At 46.8% G+C, this 13,949-nt stretch overlaps 1 protein-coding gene across 2 annotated transcripts in view; it reads right to left on the reverse strand.

Annotated features, from left to right (window-relative positions):
- The window catches only part of SH3BGRL (SH3 domain binding glutamate rich protein like), a 30,773-nt gene extending 22,240 nt beyond the window's left edge, over nt 1–8,533 (reverse strand). The window contains exon 1 of one of the 2 annotated variants that reach the window (NM_001012574.2): nt 8,412–8,533. In NM_001012574.2, the coding sequence (NP_001012592.1) occupies nt 8,412–8,456 (45 nt within the window). In that variant the 5' untranslated portion in view covers nt 8,457–8,533. Of the gene's footprint in view, nt 1–2,362; nt 2,569–8,411 lie in introns of those variants that run through there. The other variant, XM_040698832.2, reaches the window with a different exon arrangement.
- Between the last annotated feature and the right edge of the window lie 5,416 nt (nt 8,534–13,949).

Raw genomic sequence — 13,949 nt, forward strand, 5'->3', positions numbered from 1 at the left:
CTTAAGAGCCCAGGAAAGAAGGAGGAATTCTAGCTTCGATCAAGGAAACCTTTCCCCAGTCACACCCAAGTGCCATGCAAAACCTCAATGGAAAGGTAGAACTAGATGATTGTTAATGTCCCTTCCAAAACAAGCCATTCTATGATTCTGTGACTCTTCTAGTTACTAACGCCCCAATCACAACCTGGATCCCATGGAGCATTTCATGTAACATAAAGCAGAAACCCTAACAACAAATCCTCTCAATGCAAAGTCTTTCCCAACACCCAAGTACTGAGATTGCAGTGTCTGCCCACTGCCACCACATAACCAGCAGCTCTATGCTACGTTTCTTACAGCCCTATCCTCAGCTGCTGAACTGAACTGCAGTTCTTCAGAAGAAAACCAGGAGGAGATTTATCATTAAGCTTCCACTATTTTCCTTCTGGTTTCTAAGATACAGGGGACAAATACAGTTAAAAGTTCCTCTCATATCTACAGTCTCTTGAAGCATCTGTGTCTGCAAAGCAGAAAGAGGTAAGGTCTTAATCACAGTGATATGGCTGAATACAAAACAGATACAAAAACCTTTCACAACTCAAAGGATATTTCTAGTTACATGTAAGTATCCGGAGCCTTCACATTCTTTTAGATCTACAGCCTTTGTAGTAACCACCAAACCAAAACCAAACCAACTCATTCCAAACAAAGACGTATTTTCTTCCACCACACATTTTTTTCCTGGACGACACATTCTTCGATACTTCAAATGCAAACTGTTAACATAATTTTGGAAGCAGAGCCAATTTCACCCAAGAACAGAAGAGCTTCGCTGGGTCAGATCCAATGCTTGTTTACCCCAATATCCTGTCTCCTCCAGGGAAAGGCACACCAAAAGACAGAGCATGCAGGGCGACACCACGTTGTACTTTCCCAGATGCAAACAACATGCAGCTTTGAGTCAGAGGTGTAGTAATTAAGGGCTATTAGGCTATTAACTATCATAGATTTTCCCCTTCAATTTGTCTCACTGCTTACTGAACCCGTGCAATTTTTGCCATACACATTCTCTGGCAATGAGTTTCTCTGGTCAACTGCATGTTGTAAAGCACTGCACATCATCAAACACTGCAAATCATTTATCCTGATCCTGCCACCTGCAAGTCTCCTTTGCTCTCCCCCAGTTTTGTTATGACACAAAAAGTTATGTACCACCACTTCCTTATTGCCCTCCTATGCCGGATGTGATTTTATCTCTATATAGCCTGTTCAGTCCTCCCTGAGCTGCAGAATTCTCCCTTATTTGGTTGTTCCTCACACAGTGACCACATTACCTTTACCATTTTCTCTTTTAGCTTTGTTTTATTGTTTAATGGCAACTGTTTGAGGCTAAAAGAGATACATACTCACCTTAGATTTCTATAGTGTTATTGTTTTCAACTTGGCTCTCTCTGGTCCTAAAAACTCCTGGTATTTTATTTGGTATTTTATGATCACTATTATGGTATTTTTGTAGAATTACCTAGCTCAGCTCCAGGACTTCTCTGCTAAGCAGTATCAGTCAAAGCTCAGTGCTGCACAGCACTGTGGTTGTGTATCTTTAACAACCCAAGATGGGCACAGGAGGCTGCTATGGTGCAATTCAACTTCACCAGCAGCCTCCCTCCCCTCGCTTTCTCCTTCCAGGTTGCCTGTGATTATGCTGATCAGCACAGACCTCTGTAGCATCCCCTCCTAACTTCTTTGCAAGAACCTCCTAACTTATATTGCAAGAGCTGCCTTTATGTTGCAAATCTGATTGTTATCTGCTTTATACAACTGGGTTGTAATCAATTATATAAGCCAAAAAAAGTCCTTTTCTCTTATCCTATGGCAGATTGGTTTCTTTATGGAAAAGGATCACCCTTACTCATGTGCTCAGTGGCTTCTCTAAGGAACTCAGCAGCATGGCTTTGCCCTCCCTGCGCTGCATCTGTCCACATATCTGCTGGGGAAATCTAGCAAATAACATCAGTTTGTCTAGCCCAAAAAGGTATTTGTAGCTCCCAGACTTCCCTGAGAACCTTTTCAAAATCTTATTGCCCTTAACACCACCCAAACAGGAGATTCCTCAACAGGCAACAGTTAAAATTTCACACTTGAGCGCCTTTGGTATTTCAAGTGTGGCAGTACTCATGCATGCAAAAGGAGCCCCAATAACATTAACCTTCAGATAGCTAATTAAAGCAATCCACACATCCACTTCTCACAGGGCAAACAAGCCCAACAAGAAGAAGCTGTGAGACAGAACATGGAGTCTACCTCAGCTGTCAGCATCAGCTTTGCTCAGTTTGATGTTGATCCTTTACATTCTCTTTCAGTAACTTCAATCTCATCTCCCTACCTTCTGAATTTCTGAAAGTGGTCTCAGCAGCCTCTTCAGTTGGCCTCCCGAAAATGATGTGCTCTGGGATGTCATGAAGACCAGCATGACAAATGCAGACTGGTGCTCGGTCAGCACCAATAGCTTAGAGCAGAGCTGCAGAGCTCAGCGCTGGGGACTCTCAGAGCAGCCCCATAAGGCAGAGCTCACTCCTCTCCTGCTGTGATGGCTCATCCTCAGCCCTTCTCCTTATCATATAGGGGAAAAAAATTTTGTTCTGTTTCCATCTTCAACAGCTGATATCTATCAATGCTTGCTCAGTTTCATTTGTCTCCTCTTTCCCTAATTCCCCCTGCTCTGGGAGGAATAAGCTGTAATAACAATGTTGCAGAGACTCTTTGGCATCCTCCACTCATTGTATGCATGCCAATTCACTGACTTCTATAGGAGTTTTCTGAGTGTAACCTTAATGACTCAGGACAAGAGATGTTTCTTGTTCAGCTCTGCAGATATTTCCTAAAAAAGTGCCAGTGCTCAGCACTGACCTGTGGCTGCCTGGATCCCACCGGGGGTGCTGAGCCCCTGGAGCCAGCAGAGCCAGTGCAGCCTGCCCAGGGACAGCAAAATCCCCATACACTGCACCAACATAAACACTGTCATCCTGACATATACAACCACATGCAGTCTTAACAAAAAGCCTTTTCCAGCCACAACTGCAGAGCATCACTTCAATCTCTCTCACATTGTCAGAAAACTCTTTTTATTTAAGCACAGTAGAATGTTTTTTATTTCGATACGTTAGAACTTTTGCAACAACTGCAATCAATTTAATCTTTGGCTCCATTAAAGATTTGAATGCAATATTTTAAGAAAAATGTTTGACTTATCCGGAATTTAGAACAATGACTTAAAAAAAGAGACAGCCGGGAGGCAGACGGAAGGCATCCTAGCTGACTGCCCAGACTCATGTTACATATTTTGTCTTCTACCCTGAGAGCTCTAACTCTGAACAATTCATACCATTCTTTGTGAGGGAGAGATTAAGTGTGGTATCACTGGATATCCAGAAAAGTACTTCATGCATATAATGGTCATACAAGAAAGGGGTTGAAAATCAATACCAAACGTATTAACGAGGCAGTTCTCACCCGCAGTAAACAAACTGTGTGCAGTGTCACAAGCCTCTGTATATCCTAGTGAGATTGATTTTAAAAATACATTTAAAATATGTTTAAAAAACAGCATTTTCCCACGTTACATGGTTTCACCTGAACTTGCATTATATTACACAACCATTTATAGAAGATCCATATCAGTACTCCCTTTTACTAACAGCAGTGATACACACCAAGCATCTAGGCAGATATTTGCCAGCTATTCTAGTATGTGTGCTCCAGCTGCTCGTGTCTTCTGGGCTGACAAATGCAGCCACATGCACCAGGGCTTCGATGACACCTTTGCAACCATGAACACGAGTGCAGCAGGAGGCGTGCTTACTGCACCTACTGCTGAAATGCTGGGTGCAAGGAATGCCAGTGCCGTGGCCATGGCACCACTCTGCTCATGAACCACAAAGCAGTAGAACAGCACAGGAGCAGAAAGCATGTATCTTTCATTCATCTTCTCTTAGGGCAGTAGTACCTGCATTTACTGAGATAAGAAGAGAGAAAAGGCCCCAGAGAGATTTAAATGCAAAATAGCCATCTTTGTACAAGCTCCAATTCTCCGTTTATTACTTTCCAGGGATTGCTTCAGAAGAATGATGCAGCTTCACCAGCCATCCCACAGTCCTGAGCTGCTGAGCATGAATAGGGGCAAGAGCTGCTGGCTGCAGACAACTCTGCTCATTTCCAGCAGCTCTCACACAAAGCTGCTCTGCCTCAAACCACCTGCTGCTGGCTACACATCCCAGACTGCCAGAAGGTGCTTCTGTGCTTCTTCAGGAGACATGGGAGGAAAGAAGAGCAAGCACCATTGCTAACAAGTGCTTGTACTCCAGATGACAGGCCACATTCCTCTCCATTTCCTGGTGGGCGAGGAGGAAAAGACCTCAGTCTTTTTCCAAACAAGAAAACAACATGAAAATACAAAACCTTACACCCTCCCATCCCTTACTCTGAGAATGAAAAAATAAACTCAAGCTTCCTCTCCTTTTTAAAGTCATACTTACCAGTGGGAGTCCATGATATAACATGGAACTGATTCTAGAGCACTCTCTTGGTTTGGTCATTGTGCTCAATCACGGCCCATTGCAAGTGAGAAGAACCAGCCATGTGCCATCAGAACTGCAGCTGGCAGTGCGGTACCCTATGAACGGACACAGTCCTCCTGGACATGTTCTGCACCACGAGCAATGCCGGCAGTTACTGGCAACAAATGCGTGCTTGTAAGAGCGAGAGGAATTTCAACAGCTGGCTCTTTTCCACCCGCAATCAATAAAAACAGTAAGGCAGCTGTCTTCAGGAAGAACTATGCAAGTTCTTTTGGTACTGGAGGAAAGATGGGGCAATCTCCTACCCAAAAAGAATGAAAAACCCAAATGGAGAAAATCATAGGCTGATGCAATTCAGCCTCTTCAATCCCTATATACTACTTCACAGAGCTAGAGTGCCAATCACTCCTTGGCCTCTCCTCCTTTTGTCTCTTAAAGGATTTGAATAGAAGTCTATAGCCAGATTCAGTCTCACAGACTGCACAATCCCCATTCAAGTCAATGCTTGGGTGCTCCTGAATGTGGCATTTGTGTCTGCCATTTCACATTCATGGCCTCCAACACTGGCTCACATTAGGTAATGCTGTTCACTCTGGCTGCACGCCACTGAGACTCCTGGACAGGAGCTGCACGTGCACGTTCCCACACGATGAGTCTACAGCTCATCTCCATAATTACAGCCACCTGCTCCATTGCCCAGCTTGTGGTTCAGAACCAGAAACATCAAAGGAGAAGGGCACCTTTCAGTTGAAAACTCCCAAAATACAAACTTGAGGTACGTTCAGTTAACTCTGCCTCCGAGAGGCGCAGCACCAAACCACAACAAATACAAAGTCACCTTTACCGTACAGGGTATACAGCAAAACCCATGATTAAACACAGGGCTTAGCAACCGATGAATCACAGCAAAGATAAGGCTGTGTACTCACCAACTCCTCGTGCTGGAGAACAAGCAGCTCAGCACCCACCCTTGGGGCTGTGACACCCATAATGAAGCACCACAAGACACAGGTACAAAGGAATTAACCAGCGGAGCGTACATCACCAGAAACCCCTCAACGTGTACTTAGACATCAACAGCACATGGTAGTTTTTCCTCACAGATACATATTATTGAATAAAAATATGATGGAGAACAGTGCCTTGGGGAAACAGTTATAAAGCCGTGATGTGGAAAATTGACTGCAAAACAAAGTATTGCTTTGCCAGTGAAAGACCACAAAACTTGGACACCCCCCAGACTGACAGCCCGAGGCTGCAAGGTGCAAAGCTGCCTCAATCCCTTTTCCCTGCAGCAGATATAAAGCTTCCAGAGCCCCACGGATGCTTCACCAACTTTCAGAAACAAGTTGTCGTTTTCTGGAGAGGAGGTGATTTGCCACCTGTTTCTGGTTTTTAATCAAGGAAACCGAAGTAACTGTGCATGGGATACTGCTGGCAAAACAAAGCCATCTCAGAGAGATGGAACTGGCTTACAGGGCTGATGTTAGCAACTGACAACAACTCTGACTTGGTTCCACTCCTCTGAAGCGTGATGTGGGTCCTCTGATGCACTCCCTGAGGATCCCCAGTAAGACTCCTCTGGCCCTCCAAGCAGAGACTGACTCACCAATAGCTCATTTTAAGACACAGAAAAAATAACTCGTTCCCTTTTAGCTCATTTCATGTGAATCAGAAGCCTTTTCTTCAGTTAGGTCCCTCTCTGTTTTGCTTTAAGTTCAAGCATCAATTAAAATTCTTATAGCAGAAAGAAAACAGCCACCCGGTGAGGTACACGGCTGAGCCTGGCCAACAGAAACACCCTCAGCGCACTCAGTAAACCAAGAATGTGTAAGTCCTGCTCACTGCTCGACATCACTTCAGCTGCAGTCACTTTAGACCTGGGTATACATATGTAATAAAATTGGTATTTATTAGTCTGTTACGCTCATATTCCATAAAAACAAACCACGCCAATGATGAGATCCAAATTCCAGGGTCAAAGATGCATGAGGGACCCTAAAACTTGGGACAAAGTTAGCACTGAGTCTTGTGACACGTATAATTCACACAAAGACAAGGCAGCATCGCAGAAACCACTAAGCCAATAATTAAAAATCTGTTTTAAAAACAGGAAAATGCAGTTGAGATTGAGATCAGTGGCCATCTCCCTGGAGCTCAGTACCACTACACAAACCAAAAATCAATAACTGCCATTAAGAGGTCACTGATAAGAATCTACAGCAGCAAAGCCTGTCAACCGGAAAGCTATTAACAGCTGTGTTAGAGAAAAGAATTACTTCTTCTATTTGCTAATGACCGTTTCTTTCCCTCTATATGATTATTTTCTATAAAGCCAGCAGAAATTCCTTTTGATTCCCCCCATAAACTACCTGCTCAGGATGTCAAGACTCTTTCAAGATGTGCATCTGACAATCGTCAGCTTTCCATCATCAGAGTGTTGATGTTAGTAACAAAAACAACACAGGGACTGTTAGCAAAGTGTCACCCGAGGCACGAGCTTCTCTGTCCTCTCCTGCAGTAAGGCTCAGCCGCTGACCAACAGAGTTGAACAAGGGGCTACCACACCACAGCTCACCAACATAGTATTTCCTCTGCTGAAGATCACAGATCAACAACTGCACTGAACCAAGGAAGGAGAATTTGGTGAAATGGGCAGGGGTCTTTTGCTGGCCTCTGAAAGTTTGGGAGCCTGCTCCAGAAGTTCACAGAAGTATCAGCAACACTGCTAACCCAAAGCTTAGATTCTATCTACACGCAGCAACAGTCACTGACCATTAACTGCATTCACTGGCATTTTGAAAGTCTGTTATATACTCACACAATGCAACAAAATCCCCTGGATTTTAGGCTCTGAGTCTCTTTCTTGCAGGTCACACAGAAGAAATCAGACAGCTTTTGGGATGCTGCTGCTGAGGTATATCTGACCCTAGGCACAGACTCCCATGTTTTTTCTTTCATTCACTTAGCTTTGGAAAAACACGGTCTTCTGATCCAGCTATGCTGACAGTGTGTTGGGGCTGCAGAAAGCAAAACTCGGTACTCCCACAGGGCAAGAAGCTGCAGCTGCTCGGACAGTAGCCACGCACACCCACCTTCATTAACCACTTGATATGAGAGCATCAGAACCCAGTGCTGACGTGATGGATAACACAGTTCAGAAATGAACCTCAAGAACAAAACCATAGCAAACTAAGAAACAGTAAATTAGTTCACTTTGCCTTTGCAGTGCAGAACAGAGCAAAAGCATGCTATCCACTTGGATCTGTTAAAAATAGTCCAACAGTGGGAGCAGGGAGTGTCACGCAAGAAGTCACAGAACAAGCTGCTAAATCGTGAAGGAAATGACATGTTATTTCTGAGCACCAGCTGCAGTAAACAGATCTCCCTCCCAGGGCAGGATGCTGCTGCTCAGATGGTGCAAGGCCAAGGGGTGACGAGCCAAGGGGTGATGAGGATGTGGGTTTTGCTTCAGCTGGGAGGGCAGCTTTCCCCTGGGGAGCTCTGCACACTTGGGGTGGTTCGGAGCCCCAGCGCCCCAACCCTAACCCAGCCTTTAACTAAGCCCAACGCTGTCTACCCCCCAAGCCTTACCTGAGCCCAGCCCCAGCCTCGCTAGCCCCCGGCCCTTACCTAAGCCCAGCCCCAGCCCTGACAGCCCCAGGCAGGGTCACCCTTCAGCCCCGCTGCCCTCTCCCCCCAGTCTCGCCGTCCCCACGCTGAGCTCAGCCTCCTCCCGCAGCCCGCTGCTCCCCGCCGTGTCACACGACAACCGCGGACGGAGGCGAGGAGAAGCCCCGCGGATGCGCCCAGATGGGCCCCCTCAGCCCGTTACAACTTTCCCGCCTCGCTGCTCACCGCCGTGGATCCGGAGGACGAGGCGATGTACACCTTGATGACCATGCTGGCGGGGAGCGAAGGGACGCGGAGCCGGGCGGGCGTGTGGGTGTGTGCGGCGCGGCGCGGCGCGGGCTGGCGCTGAGGAGGCGGCGGGAGGGCGGGCGCTGAGAGGCCGGTCCTGTGCTCGGCTCGCCCCGCCTCGCCGCTCTCACTGGGCTGCCGGCACGGCAGTCAGCGCCGCCCGGCCCGGAAGAGGGGAAAATGGTCACAAATAAATAAATAAAAAGGAAAGAAAGAAAGGGGTGAGGCGAATTCTCGACGAACCACGCGAGACGTGCTCGGAGGAGGGGGCTGCCCGCTGCACGGCGGCCCGGAGCCCCGCTGGGGTGGGACGCGGGGAGGCGATGAGGCGATGAGGCGGGAGCCACGAGCCGTGAGCCATGGCGGCCGAGCCCCGCGGGGCCCCGCGCACCGTCGCAGCAGCTTCAGGAGCTGAAAGCCTCGGAGAGGGGCTGGGGCCGCGCCGAAATAGGCGGCTTTACAACAAAAACTGCGCTAGCCGTCCTCTCCCGGGCGGTCCTCAGAGAAGAGAGTGAAATACAGCGTGTGTGAGGCACCGCTGCACACCTGAGTGCTCGGCAGGGCACGCGGCTCTCAGGGCTCCCTGCGCCGCACCGCGCTCCGCAGAGCTGCCCGGCAGCGCGTTACGGCCCTGTCAGACCTCACAGAGCTCCCATCTCTGCCACACCAACCCTGGTTCGGGTTGAGTCTGAAGTAAAAATCAGCCGGTTCTACAGAGACTGGACGTGTATAACCCGCTGCAGTACAGGGAGCGGGAAAAGGCCCTCTTAAGAAAACATAATGAGTTGTATGCGTATGCTCCCTGTGCAAATACAGGCACTTCGATCTGATGTTGTCTGACACGGGAGGGAATCGAAGGAGCTAAAGATAAGGCTGTGGAAGAGAACAGCAGGTAGGAAGATGCTCTTGTCAGGAACTTTATTTTGGGAGTGAGAGGAGAGACAGGAGGGCGGGAGAGGAGAAGCTTAGACACGGAGCGGTCAGGTTCTAGCATCAGCTGATGGCCAGTGCCCTTGTTCTGGCAGGAGATGCTCCATTCCTCGGCTTTCCGTTGGAGTGAGTGCATGAGGCAGCACCTTGCGATTCCAGCATTGAGCTTCCTGCCCATGGGCACCCTTAGATGTTGCAGATTGTCACTTGGAGAGGTGAGAGAGTCCAGTGGGATGGGTAGATGTTACTGTTTGATAACACTGAAGTGCCTTTTAAAATTTATTTCATTGTAAAAGTTGCTCTCCAAGCGAAATGTTAGCCCATGCCAAAATAAAGGTAGCCTGAGCGTATGGTAGAGTTCAAAGGCTCTGTTCTTTGGCTTCCCAGAATTGTTGTAGTGCATCTTCCACACAAAGCATCAAAGAAGCTCTCGCAGGTCCCACTTGAGTCTGCCCACAGCCCCTCTGCTTCTCATCTCCTTGAGTCCTGTGCCTTGGAAAGGGACTTTGCTGCTCAGTTGAAACCCCAATGGGAAACCTGGAACCATAACATACTGCAATTTCACTGCATGGTATTTTATCTTTTCTATTAATTACAGCTGCTAGATGAGACCTCAAAGAGTTCTTAATTATTATAGTAATGGTAACACTTTATTTAGGGAAATTTATATTCAGCACCTGTCTCCCACTTACCTCCATAGGAAAGTACTCCAACTACCACCTTAAATGTTTTGTTATACATTCTGAGAGCAACTTCACAGAAAATGGAAAATACTTATCATGATAAACACAGCAAGCTGAAATTTTACCATCTACAAGCTTAGATTAAAGAAAGGTGTTTTTTCTGGTCTTGGAAACAGGAGGAAGGTATTTTCAAAATGATGTTTTCAAACAAAACAAGCCTTCCTATGTCAAATTATTAGGTGGTTTTTCTTACCACAGGCATGATTGTCTAAAAGGGTTTGTTGGATTAAAGGGTCTGTTGAATTAAATCTCTCACATTCATGTCATTAATTTCTCAACAGTGAGAGAACAATTTTGAAGATGACATGCCTAATTTTGGTGTTACTTTTAATGTTTATCTGAATCTTTGAGAGTGTCATGAGGTTGATGTGTGTTTTGGAAATGCAGTAAGCCAAAATATTTCATTAGGATGGTGATACGCAATAAAAACCGCCCAGTTTGGGGAGGTTCAAAATTTAATAGAAATAAGCAGTGTGCTTTTTAAAACAAACAGATTAAAATTCTTCCAGGAACGTTTCTTCAGATGTGTTTGCACAGCTTCCTTCAGTGCCGTTTGAGAAGTACGCTCATAATTCCCATCTCCTCTGAAGCACGATTCTCTGTGATCCGATTAACAGTAAGGAACAGCAGAGGCAGAAACTAAAGCTTATCAGCCAAAATGAAAACAATACAGGTGGAGACCTGGGTAGATATATTGAATTGAACTCCGTGTTTACCTGTCCTTGCAAGGCTGAGCGACTGCCCTCTGACCAGCTCTCCTCCTCACAACGCCCTGCAGCTTCTCAGAGTTGAAATTCCCCTGCAATGCACTGCACCCTGCCTTTCCTCCCCGAGAAAAACCTGCCATAATCATTGCTCTCAGAAGTGCACTTTAAAAGGCATTTTATCTTCATGAAAGAAGATTTATAATGTTAGAGTTATACACCGGTTGGGTATTACAGACATGACTAGGTTTTCTTGACTCGCAATAGTAAATTTTCTACTCTATTGGCAGAAAAGTGCAATGGCTTTTATTCCCAGACTACTCATGTAAAATCCATGGCATTATTTTTGCTTTCAAAGTTAAACAACTCTGAAGTGTTTAATTATCCTTCTCCAGGTAGACCAAAACCTCAAAATAAAAAAATGTGATATTATGCCTCTAGGAGGAAAATCCACTGTTCTTGTGCAGCCAAGGAAGTAGTTTGTATATAACAGCAGTAATTGTCTCTTCAGTTCCTTTTCCCACTTACTGTAGTGTATGTTTTTAGAAGGTCATCTTGTCAGGTCATATCTTTTATTCCTGTCTCTTTCACGAAAGGAAAATGGTACAGTTTAACTTTGCTGTAGGTTATTTGATGAATTATGAAGCAAGAGTGCGTGCAAGTACTCCTTGATGCCCACCACCAGCCCTTGCCTTGTCCAGCCAGGCAGAACACCCAATGGATGGGCCATCCAGGGGTCGTATGGGTATTCAAGGTAAAATGTTGCAAGTAATGGCAAAGATCTACTTATTACTTGCTTAAACTGAAGACCAGGATGGGACCTTTTGAATACTGGCAAAGTAAACTACCTTTAAAAAGACAAATGGAGTAGAATCTGGCAATAAAAGACATTACACTGATCAAGTGCAGAATCCCTCCTGTACAAAAGGTCAGGAAGCACATGTGCTCCAAATGCTCCACAGCTTCTTTGTAACAACAGGGAGAAATAAATCCAGAATTTAGTCAGTTGGCAAGTAACATGAGAATGCACCGGGTTTCCTTATTTTGTTTTTAATATTGCTGGAGAAGATGATCTTGATTTGTCTGAACAGAAACAGAGGAACGTGCAGTTGGTCAGAAACTCAGCTCAGCATTCTCAATAGGAGAGCCGGGGTGCTCCAGGAGCTCTGCTTCTCCTGTTCTCATTTGGAAATGAAGACAGGCTACGGTTCTGCACTTCCATGTGTAATTGGGTAAGGCAGCACGAGGCAGTGAGACACCACACAGAGCATGGGGTGCGCTTTTCTTTCTTTTCATCTACTCATTACCTCTGTGGTGGGACTGATGGAGTTGTTAAAATGTACAGGTGTGTGTCTGCATGACATAAAGCAAACAAAAGTAACATCAGTCCACCCCCTTCCCTGGACTTTGGCTTGCACCAGTACTAGTTTTTGTAGGGCTGTTTACCAAAGCATCACTGGACATCATCACTATGAATATTACAGATAAGAGCAGGATCAAAGCAGGGCTAGGTGGAAAACATTTTGCTTTCATCAGTCAAAACAGCTTTTCATATCTTTAGCGACAATGATTTCCCGACAAAGGTCTGCGCCTGAAACCCGCTGCAAATGCAAGACCACCTCACTCTCCTTCACTAAGAGGAAGCGCACGCTTCAATTCACGTTCAAACGCCGGGACCTCCCCGAAGCTGCCCTCTCCCCGCAGAACCCTCCCTCCGGCCGCGGGCGGGCGGGCAGGGACGGCCGGGAGGGCCGTGGCGGGGGGCGGCTCGCTGCCGGGGCGCGCCCCCTGCTGGCACGGCCGCCGCTGTGCCGGGCCGGAGGGGGGAAGCGGCCGGGCCTGGGCTTCACTCGGCGGTCCCACCCCTGAGCACCGCTGGAGCCGTCGGTTTGATTCTCAGCGTGCAACGGGCGATTTAAATTCTTTGAATAATGTTGTATTGTTCTGATAGTTTATAAAGATTAATTTTCGGGGGGTAATACTACTTTTTGTCTTAATATTGTTACATTGTTCTGATAGTGCAGTGCTTACAGAGCCCCTCTCCTGGACCTCCATTTTGGACGTCCATTTTGAGCACCTTGGAGCACCCACATCAGTGCTGCTGTTTGGATCCGCAGCGTGCTTTTGGAGCACACCTCCCACACCGTGCTTGGACATGCTGGCACAGAGCAGCCTCACAGCCACTCATTTCATGACATTCAGATGACACTGGGCTGGAGGAAGGCTCCAGGTATACACACAGTACCCTCCAGCTTGTGTGGACATGGGGACCTCTGCACCAGTTGTGTCACTGCTCAGATGCATTCCCATTGCACCGCACTACCTGCAGAGGTAGGCACAACCAGAATTGCTGTGAGCAGGTGTGCCAAGACAAACAGACAAACACAGAACAGCTCTGGCAAACATTTTTGGCAGACCATATCTTGTACATAAAAAAAAAAAAGCACCCAGCACTGCTGTGGGCACAGGCTGTAACATGACTGCATGCAGCAGCAGGTCCAGGGCTCAGCAGCAGAGGCCTCATGGGGATTCTCACTGCTCCCTGCCCCTGAAGCTTCTCGTCCCTCTGCTGACCTCCATGCAGGCAAAGGCTGGCCAGCTGCAACCCCTTCTTACAGTTTTCCTTGTCTCTCGTTTTCCTTGTACCCAGCAGTGGCAATCCATCCCACCAGCTCCAAGCCGTGCCCCGACTAGCCCTGCTGTGTTCTGGGCATCTCAAAATGGCTGTTGGAAAGGCTTGTGAAAAACAAGTGCTAAAGGTAGTGTGACTTTGAAAATCTTCCCTATGCTCTCTTGGTCACAGCCTCCCCATGTGCCGAGTCTCCCCAGGACCTGTTAATAAAAGCTGGTGCTGCATTAGTTGTCTCATGAGGCTTTGTATGGAAGCAGTTTTAAAGGAAGACTTGCACACTTCTGCACGGGTGGTGAGGACCATCTGGCAATGGTTAGTGTGTTATTATTCACTTTGTCCATTTATTCTAACCCTTACTGATGCTTCAGCGCGAGACAGATCCTCAGACAAGTTTGTGAGTTCCTGTCTGGGAACTGCCCCAGCCTCCTTCACAATAAACATGTGCAAAAAGCTCATCTGGGGCTTC

Source organism: Gallus gallus, chromosome 4 (assembly GCF_016699485.2).
Source record: "Gallus gallus isolate bGalGal1 chromosome 4, bGalGal1.mat.broiler.GRCg7b, whole genome shotgun sequence".
Classification (NCBI taxonomy): domain Eukaryota; kingdom Metazoa; phylum Chordata; class Aves; order Galliformes; family Phasianidae; genus Gallus; species Gallus gallus.